General features: G+C 39.7%; 1 protein-coding gene across 2 annotated transcripts in view; it reads right to left on the bottom strand.

Annotated features, from left to right (window-relative positions):
* Positions 1-4,502: 4,502 nt before the first annotated feature.
* lingo2 (leucine rich repeat and Ig domain containing 2) overlaps positions 4,503-13,274 on the bottom strand; it is a 93,626-nt gene continuing 84,854 nt past the window's right edge. For both annotated transcript variants that reach the window (XM_037262552.1, XM_037262553.1), the window contains exon 2: positions 4,503-7,527. In XM_037262552.1, coding sequence (XP_037118447.1) covers positions 5,674-7,515 — 1,842 coding nt within the window. In that variant the 5' untranslated portion in view covers positions 7,516-7,527 and the 3' untranslated portion in view covers positions 4,503-5,673. The remainder of the gene's footprint in view (positions 7,528-13,274) is intronic.

Raw genomic sequence — 13,274 nt, 5'->3', positions numbered from 1 at the left:
CATGCTAACAAGTTTATCGAACCATCCGTGTCACTCCAAATCATTAAATCCAACAAATTCTTCATCCTCAGTGTCACCCATAAACAACTCTGCTAACCCCAGAAGTAGAAGATGCGGCGCTTCCTCTTCTACTTCGCCCCTACTTCGTCAGACTCGTAAGTTGCAGTTCCAATTATTCCACAGGCATAGAGCGCCCTCTTGCGGTTTAGTGTGAAAATAACGTGAAATGATATAATGTGTTAATAATTTTACACAAGTCGCTCCTGAGTCAATTTATAGTCCAGAAAATACGGTACATATAAACCCGCCTAACTGCAGGCCTGCTGGGTGAAAGGCTTGGTCCTAACGTCCGCCACAATATAATGCAATAAAATAATATAATAAGGGTTTCAGGAATGGTTATTGAAGACTATTTGTGAGTCTGTTCATGCCAAACCAAATGTAATGTTGCTAAGGGAAACTGGCTTTGAGGGGTGTATATTTTCAATTTGCTAAAGTGGTCCTATTGCTTTGACAATGTCCACTTCACAATAAAATGTTCAACTTTCTTTCTTTTTATGGTATGAGACTTTTTCTTGGTTTGCTCCTGCTCGACATACCTACCAAATTTTACGTTCTGGCAACTTATAAGAAACTCAAGCCACAGCGCAGTGGAATGATGTATGTCAACAAAGATAATGTAATTTTTTTTGTCTACAATTAATAACCACAAGAGATCCACAGAGATGTTTAAACTCCGTTGATACTAAGTGGAGACAAACATGTTTTTCTTTTGTTTTTAAACCCTTTTCTATCACTATTTTGTTCACACAGGTCTCAAGGTTTAGAATGATCCAGTTGGTGGGTGATGTGGGAAATGTGGAGCAGCGTTTGTTTTCCCAGAGGAACTCATTATTTTTGGCATGCTGGATATATTTTTTTAATGAACATATAAACTGTTCACCTCTGCACTCACACTCAAACCAGCAGTTTACATTTTTACACACATTTTTACGGAATATTTAAAATTGCTTTCGCCAGAGTTGTGTTGATATCAACAACAAAATACTGACCTCTACATCAATTTAATTTTTGATTGGCAGTCAGAGAAGTATTATTGATATAACTGTTAATTAATGTGGTGGTGTTCAACACTGACTTAGCTGAGTCTAATGTCACATTTTTCAAGAAAAGGGGGATAACATTTTTTAGAATAAAGCCAAATTGTTTCATGGAGTTCCAATTTTCCGACAACAAATTTTCTGAGAGTACCCCTTTGAGATTTATGATTTTCTTTCATGTTGTTCAAGAATAAAAGACAGGAGAACCCTGGATCTCGACGATATTTCGTTCCAGAAGGAGCGTTGAGATGCGAAGCTGTCAGGTTCCGTAGCAACAGTACATACAACCACAAAAAAACTACAAAAACACAGTACAGTAAAAGGGGGGGGTGCTGGAGCCATCAAGCGAAAGGCAGATTGCACCCTGAACTGGTTGCCAGTCAGTTGCAAGGCACATAAAGAGACAAACAACCAGTCACACCCACATGCAGGCTGTCACTGAGTGGGAATCGATCCCATTGCCTGCACATCCAAGTGTATTCCCATAAGATTACAAGAATACAGTTGTACTTTATGAGGTACATCACAGGACTTTCAAAGTAATTTTTTTTTTCAATAATAAAAAGTATCAAATTAGTTTAGTAAAGAATACCATTGCATTGCTTCAGAATAATAAATACAATTTTACAAGACTGTGATTGGCTGGTAACCAGTTTAGGGTGCCTCCTGCCCAATGACTGCTGGGGTAGGCTCCAGCATGCCCGCGACCCCTGTGAGGAGCAGCGGTACGGAAAAAAAGATGGATGGATCTTACAAGACTGAATTTAACATCATATTATGACTGACTTTATACTTGTAAATGTATGACTTCTCAAGACTATTACTGTAAGTTTTTATTCACTGTGGCCCTACTGCCCATTCAATTCATTATGTGCAGCAATATTAGCAGAGTCGAGCAGCTCTAGTTGATGTTTTGACAATCTGATTTTCTTTTCAAACTCACCCACAACACCCAAACAAGCCGACCTTCAGGTGAGTAATAACGAGAGAGCTTGAGACACGTCACGGTGTGTAACAAATGTGATCACTTTTTTGCGTCAGCGGAGACCTTGAAAATACAGGAAACAAGAGTCGGACGAGGCGTGAAGCAAAGCGCTGTCACATGGCCAAATGAAGACGGGTGGCATTTGACAACTTGAGTCCAGTTTTCCTTGGGTCCTCGCCACAGTAAATAGTGGTCTGTTGACATGTAACAAAGGACATTTGGGCATGACTTTGTCTTCTGTGTTTTTCATTTATCAGCGAGCAGAGAAAGGTAGAAACGCTTGAGGCTAAGTCAATCTGGGCAGCACAGGTGGCAAAATACTGCAAGACCTCAATATGGTGGCATGTTGCAGCATCCACTTTTGCTTTCATTTGCGGAGCTTCTTCAGATAATCAACATCCAAACAAGTAATTAACCTGCCAGCAATTATTCTGCTACATTAAAGCCAGTTTATTATTCATATATTAAACATGTATAAACAAGAGTGAGAACAATACGTTTTGATTCCCAGCATTCAGACTAAGGATAACACTCATTCACAGCTTGTTCGAAACGCTTTCTATATAAATACACTCAATTGGTAAAGTCTCAAATCAGGCTTGGGTTTTCATATTAGGATTCAAATTATAGTTAGGGTTTCAAATTAAGGTTTAAATTCTGAGGTAGGGATTCAGATTGGGATTTCAAGAAAGGGTTACAGTTTCTATTTATGGTTTCTACACAAGGTTCATGTTTCAAATTTGGGTTCGAAATCAAGGTTCAGATTTTCAAGCCTGGACTATCGTTTTAAACTAGAGTTAAGATTTGAAATCTGGGTTTAAAAATCAAGGTTGTGAGTATTTTAAACTAGGGATAGCGTGTTATATAAATTTTTCAAACCAGGGTTAGGGCTCTAATTATAGTTAAGTTAGATTTTCAATTTTTGATTCCAACACAGTTGTTGGGGTTCAAATTATGGCTTCAAATTTAGGTTAAATTTTCAAATTAGCGTGTGTTAGCATTTGAAAGCATGGTTAGGGTTTCAGATTAGGCTTCAAGACAGTGATATGGATTGAAGTTAGGGATTTAAATCGGAAATACGTAGGTGTGTTTTCACCCTGGTTTCCGCTTTTTTTAAATCTGGGTTTAAAATCAGGGTTGGGATTTGGTTATAGTTCAAAATCATCATTACTAATTAGCATTAGGGTTTCAAATTAGGGTTTCAAGCCCTAATGGCGGGAAAATGAAGTCATGGTAATGATGAGGAAAATCCACACTATTGTGAATGACATATACCACATCATCTTGAAGTTTGAATAATTTGATGGATTGTTTGTTTTGGTTGATGTCACTATACTCCAAATGCAGCACTTAATCTGCGCTACGTCACTTAAAGGATGAAGTTCAGATCTGCTAGAGAATGAAGCGCCATACACTAGAGAACAATCACAAATATACTGTCTACAGTGTAGAATCATAGAGAAACATGTACTTGTGTCTTTCACTTTGATCATGAACTTGCAGAAAAATGGCAATTACATCCTGCTCCTTCATTTGATGGATGTGAAAATAAAATAATGTCATGTTTTGGTTGATCATAAATTTGTGCATTATGTTGTTTGTAGATGTAAACTGCATCGGCCACAAAGGCATTATTTTCACCCTCTTGTGTAACGCAAAGTAATCAAAATACCAATGTCAATGAACCAGGGTGTTTAATTTTGTGATGGGTGGTTTTCAACAATTAAGTGGTGTTGCTCCTGCAAGTGTACCAGTAAAAAAAAAAAACATTTTTAGCCAATCGGTTTACTTTTTTTTTTTAAGTCAATTAAATTAGAAAAAAAAAGTTCATTATAATGATCAAGAAATTAAAAAAACTTGTAAATAATTTTAAGAATATATTTTTCAAGGAATTAAATACATTTATTACAAATCAATCTAATCAAATGGTGGAACCTTAAGACATTAGCGTCTTCTTGAGACATGAGTAGCCACGTAGTGACCTTTTTGGAACAGAAGCAATAATTCGAGACACGCATGAGCTTCAGACACCCACCAATGGAAAACAGCAGCAAATTTCACGTACACTATCAATTCACATTGGTTACCTTGCGGTGGCAGCACAATATGTTATTAGTAGTAATGCGCCATTAAACTGGTGTGCCAACTGCCAGTGGAGACCACAGAAGAGGAATAACAGGTATGAGCATAACATTAGGTACATCTTGCATCTTCTGAGACTACAGGTTAAGTGAAAATGGTATGACTGTACATTTTATACAGTACAATATTGTTGAGTGCAACCTCTGTTGAAAGAAAAATGAAAGAAAAATAAGGAACACAGTTGGGTGTGTATTGGGGTATGGAATTGGATTATTTGCATTCGAATCACTTCAGTTGGAAATGATAATTTGAGGTATAAATTAAACTCGTATCTCAAGGCGCCCGCCACAGTAACATTTATTTCAATTTTAATTCAAACCATTTGCGACTACACAATTATACGACAGCTGCGTTGTGTCATTAATAAAACTGACTTCAGTCACATGTACAAATACAACTGCATTTATTCCACATACACATTTTTTATTTTTTTAATAGTCATTATCTAAATGATTCAACAACAAAATGAGGAACTACTACAACAAAGTCAATTTTTTTCTACTGGGGAAAGAATAAAGAAACAATGCGAATATCACTGTAGCAAAAAGTTGACACACTGGCCAAAAAGTTGACACATGGGCCAAAAAGGTACACTTTAAATGAATAGAAAGACACTGAAGTCGGACAAAACGGTGGTTCATGTTCATCCAAGGGACCGTCCAGATATTATATTGGACACCCGACAGCAGTTGAGGGTTGATTTTTGACCAACATTCTTCATAAATAAAATACTTTCTTTGATAAATATGTATTTATTCATATTTCTTATTTCTGAGTCAATAGTGGGGGAGCAGGGACACATCATCACCCATAGAAGCCCTTCCTGAACCTATGGAAACTTTAAGTCGCAAGTCTTTTTTTTATTGTTTTTTTTGCTGAACATACTGTATAGGGTTATATCAATTTTGGCTAATGCATCCCATGAATATTGCTGTGAATATTTCTTTTGAATGAGTATGTACATACAGTAAGTGTACATAATAAACAAAGCATTAGGTACACACAGGCAAAAATATCGAACGGAAGAAGCGATGGTCACCGCCATTGGTTGATCGGATGGGTGATGAAGCATGTGGCGCAAGACTCAACAAAGGTTTTTTTTAGCATTAGATACAAATTGGTACTGTACACAGTTCAGCTGAGTCCAGAAGATCCAACCCCGAGAAGTCAGAGCATTCGCTCTCTCTTTTTCTGTTTAGGGGGCATACAAATCTCAAAAAGCAGATAAATGACACTTAATTCCCAGGAATCTGTTCAATCCTCCTCTGAGCTGAAGCAATTCCGACATCCTACTAGCTGTATGTTCAAGGTTCTGCTCATTGTTCCTTAACCCCAAAGACCTTTAAGACCACTCGTCCGCACGCTGTGGCTCTATTTGCAAAAAAATAGAATGTACTTTGGGATATTTTCCACACTCGATCCAGAATCTTTTCCTATAAAAAGACGTCACATCATTTTCATGTTGAAACGATGAGGACCGGCCTGGATGTCGGCCGAGTCCACGTTGGTGCCGTTGGACTTGGATCGAGGCACGTATTCCACGTCGATATTGTTTTTATGTTTTCCTTTGCCCCTGCTCCAGACGAACAGGAGCAGGAAGCAAAACAAGACCATCCCCAGGAAGGTGAAACAGCCCATGGCCGTCGATACCAAAATGGTTTTGAGGTCCAAGCCCAGGGTGACACTGGCGGTCCCGTTGGCAGTGGTGTTGCTGGGGTCGGTGTAATGCTGGGTCCTGTTGGCGTACAGTGAGCCCAGACTCTTGACGGCCAGTGATGTCATCAGTGTGTCATTCCCAGCCGTGTTGGAGGCGAGGCAGAGGTAGACGCCGCCATCTTGAATTTCAGCCGACTTGATCTCCAGGGTTCCGTTGTTGTGCACCATTACCCTGCCGTGGCTCCTGGCTGTCAGGATGCGCCGCCGCGGGGAAACCCAGGACACAGTGGGCCTTGGCGTCCCCTCAGCACTGCAGTGCAGCAAAACGTGCTGGCCCTCATCCACTGTCACCGTTTGCGTCTTGTTCTCACGAATTTTTGGCTTGGTGCAGGTCACGTAGTAAGACAGCAAGCTTTCCTTAAACTCCTGAAAAGGCCTGCCTCGGATCCCCTCGGGCGTGTTACATTCCGGCTGGGAATCTCCGAATAATATGGTGTGCCTTTTCTGTAAGATCCACATGAGGCGGCAGTCGCATACTAGCGGGTTGTTGTCAATAAGGAGGACCTCCAAAGCTTCCGGGGATTGGAACACGCCCTTCTCCAGTGTGTCCAGCCGGTTGTGCGAAACGTTGAGCACCTTCAGTCCCCGCAGGCCTTGGAAGGCGTATGGTTCGATGGCGGTGAGCTGAGCGCCCACCAGGTGAAACTCCCTAAGGCGAACCAGGTCCATCAACATTCCCCCTTCGATGTGCCGGATGCGGTTGTAGGACAGGTTGAGGTGCGTCAGGTAGGGCAGGTGCTTTAAGGCCTGGTAGGGAAAGGACGACAGGTTGGTGTTGGTGACAGACAGGGTGGTGAGGTTGAGGCCATGCAGGGTGTTTGCCGGGATGTGGTCCAGCGACGGCCAGCTGTCAATCTCCAAGTGGCGCAGCCGGAACAGCTTTTTGAAGGAATATGGATGCAAAGTGCTGATGCTGAGGTATCGCAGGTGCAGGCTGACCAGGTTGTGTAGGTGCGAGAGAGCCTCGGAGGGCACCACGGTGAGGTTGCACCGCTCCAGGGCCAGTGTCTCCAAACTCAAAAGTCCACTGAATGCACGGTGCGAGATGTAAACCAGGTCGTTGTCGCCCACCTCCAAAAACTTGAGATTGTGCAAGTCCTGGAACATATAGTCCAGGAGTATGACAATCTTATTGTCGCTCACGTCCAGCCGGGTAAGGTTGGCCAGGCCCGAGAAGACGCCCAAAGGGATAAGCTTGATCCGATTGCTCTTCAGGCTGAGCGAGTGCATGACGAATAGAGCATTGAAGGCACCCGGTTCTACGTAGCTGATTATATTCCCGCTCAGGTCGAGTTCCTCCAGACTTGGGAAGGCGGCAAAATCGTCCGGGTTGATCATGGTCAGCTTGTTCTTACTCAGGTCAAGGATCCTGGTCTCACCTGGAATGCCATCAGGGATGGTGGGCATGCGCTTGCGGTGGCACACCACAGCCTTAGTCTGCGCTGAGCACTCGCAGCGGGAGGGGCAGCCCAGGGAGGAGCCCACAAAGACGGCCAGCAGGGCCAGTCCCAGGACTGGCTGCCAGCATGAGATGACCGTGTGCAGCATGACTTTGCTCAAGCAGTCCACCATTCTGTCATGGCTCTGAAAAACAAGACCAAGACAACAGAAACACAGTAAGTGCCTCAAAGGATCAAATCAGATCCAGACAATATATCGAGATATTAAATGCATTGGTTTAAACCGGAAAAAAATATGGGATAGTGTATGGTCTGAACGCAGTGCAATATAGATTATTGGAGTAATACAAAATAAATGACAAAAGAATGACATCTTAATTTCTATTATTTTAACGACATTTACATTATATGTGCATTTAACAAGAAAATGCTATGCCTGCAAAAGTATCATGAAAATATGCTTGGACCTAATGAATACAATTTCTTAGTGTGGTTTTAATTAGTTTAAATAAAAACGGCTACAAATCCCATAAAGACTTTTTTCACTTATTTCACTGTTTCATTCATTTTGGAATATGGCTGTACCATGAGAAAATGTGTGATTTATGACAAGGAATGGAATTGCTAGGCATGCTAACAAGGATTAACAATTTCATGGCAGAATATGTGGACAGTCACCATGAATGTTGCAGTGTTAATTCTGTATAATAACAAAAAAGAGATGCTCACGCTGCCAGGTTTTGGAAGGTAACGTTTTTTTTTGTTTTTTAAACGAACTCAAGATGTTAAGTTACATTTACAGCCCTCAGGCGAGAAACAGCTGGTGAACTTAAGCGTTATGAGGCGAGCGTTTATGCATAATCGCCAACTGGAGAAATGACTTATTGGCAAAAACACACTGTGAGAAAGACTCATTTTCATGGAAGATAATGTTTAGTTAGGAAAAAAAGACCTTTTGGCCAGATTTAGCAAGATCTCTCTGACTCTGCTAAATGTTTAATGCGTTTTGAGTCAAAACATCAACAATTCAAACTCTCTGTAGGTGGTACTGGCTGATTGTCGTTTTCAATAGTGTCAGACACATACTGCATAATCAAAGAAAGAAAACTAGATAAAAACATTTCATTTTATCCTTTATTAGGTTTACATGAGAATTAGTTAGTGGAGAGTTTATTTGTCTTTGTAGAAAATGGATTGGTGCTTAATCAAATGCTTGATTATAGGCCAAAAGAAGGAAAATCAAAGTGGCAGTTGAGGTGTCACACTGGGCACAATAACAGTGGCCAATAATGCTCCGACTGTTTCTTTTCCCCTTTTTTTTGTTTTGCTCTGCAGGCTCGGTTGCCACAGTGGCAAGGGCCTATAATTAGTCTCTACGTTAATAATTCAGTGCAGTGAAGAACAATGTGTGATGCTTGCACACACAGATTGTCTCTTGACGGGTTCATAAAAGCTTAAAAATAAAAACAGCGCTTTTAGATGAACCTACCTCCAAATTTCAAAATACAATTTTAGGATGACAGTCAAAGATAAAAAAAAAAAAGATAAACACAAACGTGACAAATCAGTAAAACACATTTTGAAAAAGTACACAAGGGAAAAGGAAAGAAAAGCTACGATCTAAATGAAAAATGTCAGTCACATGAAACCATTTTACCATTTTTGCTTTTTCTTTGATTTATGCTTGGCTTTGAAAAACTATACCTGTAATACTAAACCTGAAATGAAACCTAGTCCTGGTTTGAAACCTTAATTTAAAACCTTGTCACACATCACACCTCACTCCTGTCTTAAGAGTCTTATTTGAAACCCTAATAGTCTTGACCTCCCAATTTGAAAGCCAAACCTTTCTTGAACCCCTAATTGGATGGAAACACCTATTTAAAACCGGAACCAGGGCTTAAGACCCAAGGTTTCAAATAAAACCCTAAATATTACTTGAAGCCCAAATACTGAGTTGAAACCCAACTTTGAAAGCTTAACTGCGTCCTTGAAGCCTTATTTGAAATCCTAACCGTGACTTCAAACTCTAATTTGAAAACAATACCTTGCTTGAAAGCCTAACCCTACTAATTAGCAACTGTAACACTGCAGAAAAAACGCAATCTGAGAGCCCAACCTTGTCTCAAAACTAACCCAAACTTGAAACCCTCGGCCTGACTGAAAACCATAATTTGAACACCATCTTAAAACATTAACTCAAACTTGAAACGCTGACTGTCTTCAATGTCTATTTTGAACCTTTATCCTGACTTGAAACTTGACTTGCAAACTCTACCGACTCTTGAAGCATTGGCTCTTATTTGTCAACAGACATGATAGCGACAAAAACAAATCTGTAAAGCCTAATACTACTCAACCCCTCACACATTCAAGTTGACTAAGAGTTTAGCAACAGCAAAATAAACATTTAGCATTTTTGCATGGTGATTTTCCACTCAGGTTGCTAAACACTCTTACATAGCCAAACGGATTAAAAGGCCATTTGGTAATAAGCGCTTGACCCACTCCAATCTGCGTCAAGTGAAAATAAACAAGATGTAAATTACTTGGCCCACACATTTAACATTCTTCTTCTTGGCATTAAAAAACATCATTAAAAAATCTTCACATTTACTCGGACACTTGCTCGCCGCAAACAGAGCAGAGCTGCTGACAGGTTGCAAAGATGGCGGAGTGCATCCCTACTTAATTTGCCGTGTCACGGGCAGTTCTGAAATGAAACAGTGAGTGGAGAATCATCTCCATTTTTCCTCCCCAAGGGGGCCGCTGCTATGCCGGACAACCACGCTCATAAAAGAAGAACACAACATGGAATTGCACACAAAAAAACACAACAATAAGGTGCCATTTACAACTAAAGTGTGTTGATATTACATTTCAAACATTTGCTAACAAGAAGAAACCGCAGTTGTAAATAAGAACTTGTTCTTAATTGTTTGCCTGGGTAAATAAAGGTTAAATAAATAAATAAATTTAAAAAAAAACAGAGCACTGGCTTGAAACCCTAATTAAAACCTAGACCTTGACGTAAAATCCTGACCTTGGATTGAAGCCTCAACACCAAATCCTTACCAAAGCTTTCAACGCTAATTTGAAACACTGACTTAAAACCTTACCCTATCTTAAAACCATACTTTCACATCTTATCACTCAATTGCAAACTTTGCCTGAAACACTAACACTAATTTGAAACACTATCCTCATTTTGAAGCCTTGATTTTGAACCCCGGGCCTGGATTGGAGCCCTGCTTTGAAACCAAAACCCTGACTTGAAACCCCAACCGAAGTTTGAAACCTAAATTTAAATCCAAACATAGGCTTTAAATCTTTGTTTGAAACACTGACACTAATTTGAAAACATAAACCTGGTCTTAAACCTTTTGACACTGTATCATTAATGAAACCCTAACACTGGCTAGAAACTCTACTTTGACATCCGACCATTGTCTTGAAGACAGAACACTATCCCGAAGTCCTATTTGTGAATACCAGGACTGGGTTTAAAACCAACTTTGAAACCCTGACGCAAGCTTGAAACAGTTGTCGGCTCTCAGGTCAAAACCAGTTTTCTCACCAGTTTTCTGACCCTGAGCCGTGATTGGTTGTTGGAGACTTGGCAACTGATTCCAAAAGCAAGTGGCAGAATGGCCCCATTGAGTGAATTTTGCTGGTTAACTCATATTCCAAAAATACAATATTAATCAGAATGCTGTTTCTAGACTAGTGAGGGCACATACAACACTATTGTCAAAAAATGTTGAAAATGACTTAAAAAAAACACTATCACAAATTTTAATTCATGACTCAGGCTTGTAAAGGGTTTCAAACCCCCATTTAAAACCATATCTGACTAGAAGCCCTGGCCTTTGCTTGAAATCCTAACCCACATCTTGAAATCCTTTGCTTGTCTGCAGAATATGCTGAAAATTAAAATTCAGTATTTTCCATTTATGTGAGATTATTTGAATTAAATCTGTAATGTGTCTGAGCTGCTTACCACATAGTTTTTATTGCCGTAGTTAGCAGAGCTCCATATGGCCAGCTCGCCATCACTGCTGACTTGTAAAAGCGCAGCCAAACGCGCAAGAGGCTCTTTAAAACTTCAGACGCTTTTTCCGCCACATTTATTTCCGACGTCTAAGATGGAAAACTTCTCACTTAATAAAGCAAAGCAACTTGACGAGCTCTGAAACAAAACTGATCGTAAAATGCTTTGTGGCTGATGATATGAGCAGAAAGCGAACATGAGTTTAAAACCCCAATGCAGGCTTCAAACCCTACTTTGAAACCGTTGCCTTAGCTATTCTTGAAACCGTCATTTGAAACCCCATTTCAGAAATGAACCGCAAAATCTTTGGAATCTAAATGTGAAAGTTTAACCTTGGTATTAAATTTCAAAACCCTTATTTGAAACCGTACCCATGTTAAAAATCTACTTTCAAACCCTAATCATGGATTGAAATCCTAATTTCAAATTGTAACCCTATCTTGAAACCCTAACCCTGTTTAAAGCATTTATGAGTATTTGAAGAATGCAGCCTTGATACCCATTTGAAAGCCTAACCTTGACTTCCGAAAGCAAAGAAAAAGACAAGGACAGTTGGAATTCAGACTGACACGCTTACAAGTTACACATTACTCCAAAAAGAAGTACAATTTTTCAATTTATTAACAGCAATAGATGTCTAACTCTTTGAAAATGTTTGAAATAAACTAAAAAAAACAAAATGGCAGACCCCTTGTCTTTTTGAGAGCATGGATTCTTGAGACTTTTTAAGTGTCAACATATATCTACCATTTTGCTAAGTGAAACAGTTTTTTTTTTGGAGGGGGGGGTAAAAATTGAGACGCTACTTCTTGCTTCATATAAAAGCTGATGCAATTCTTTGACAGACTGGACTGTACCACTTGCATTCAGAGACAAGGGTATGGGCAGCTGAGGCGCATGATTTAGCGCTCTACGAATCTGAGACTTAAATGGTTTCTTAGCATAATCTCTTCAAACAACTTCACAGATATTGGTTTGTGATTATAGTCTTTGTTCTCTCGTAATTCGAAGTGGTCAAATTGTAATGCTTGTGCTTAATGAAGGTACTAATCACTCTTGAGAGACGGCACAGTCCGCTTTATATTACCGTAAGCATTAGTTTCATAATATACTCGCCATCTGGAAATTAGTAGATGTGTCTGTGTGTGTGTCTGTCTATCTGTAAACACGTATGTGTGTGTGTGTGTGTGATTGTATGTATTTGTGTGATTTGTTTACTGCCAATCAACAACAATAAATGCGAACTGAACTGAACCTAACCTAATACTTACTAACCTTGTTTTAAAACCCTTGCATAAACTAAACACATTCTTCCAAGACAATCATTTATGTAGTGATGTTATGTAGGATAGAGCAAATTTATATGCACTCTCTTTCTCACTGGGCACCTTATTAGGTACACTTCCGCACTCTAAAAGCAGCTATTATTATAAAAGTTGCAACAAATCATTTTCCACGACTAAGACAAAAGCGCTCACTTTGGAATGGCAGCCACGGCAGTATTCATTGAACACCAGTAATGATCAAAGTGAAATAAGCAACAACTAAACTAGAAGAACATTCTAGAAAAGAAATGAAAGTACCACAAACACACACTGGTCCTACTCGTGAATAATTTGTAGGACACAACTAAAACTATTTGTCTAGTGACTAGACAAATAGAACTTTGCAAGTCATGGACCACTTGCAAAGTTTTACTTTTAGTGCTGGAGCTTGGTCCCTAAATCCCTGGCAAGATTTGGATCGACAGGGTCAATTCCTTAGTTTATGTTGTGTACTGAAGACATTTGAGAATCACATCAAGAGATGAACATGAGACAAAAGTTCAGCTTTTACTTCATGGTGTTTACATTTTGACATGTTAAACAACTCAGAGCACC

Source organism: Syngnathus acus, chromosome 10 (assembly GCF_901709675.1).
Source record: "Syngnathus acus chromosome 10, fSynAcu1.2, whole genome shotgun sequence".
In the NCBI taxonomy this organism is placed as follows: domain Eukaryota; kingdom Metazoa; phylum Chordata; class Actinopteri; order Syngnathiformes; family Syngnathidae; genus Syngnathus; species Syngnathus acus.
The sequence above is the reverse complement of the archived record's forward strand: the minus strand, read 5'-3'. Positions and strand labels throughout refer to the sequence as shown.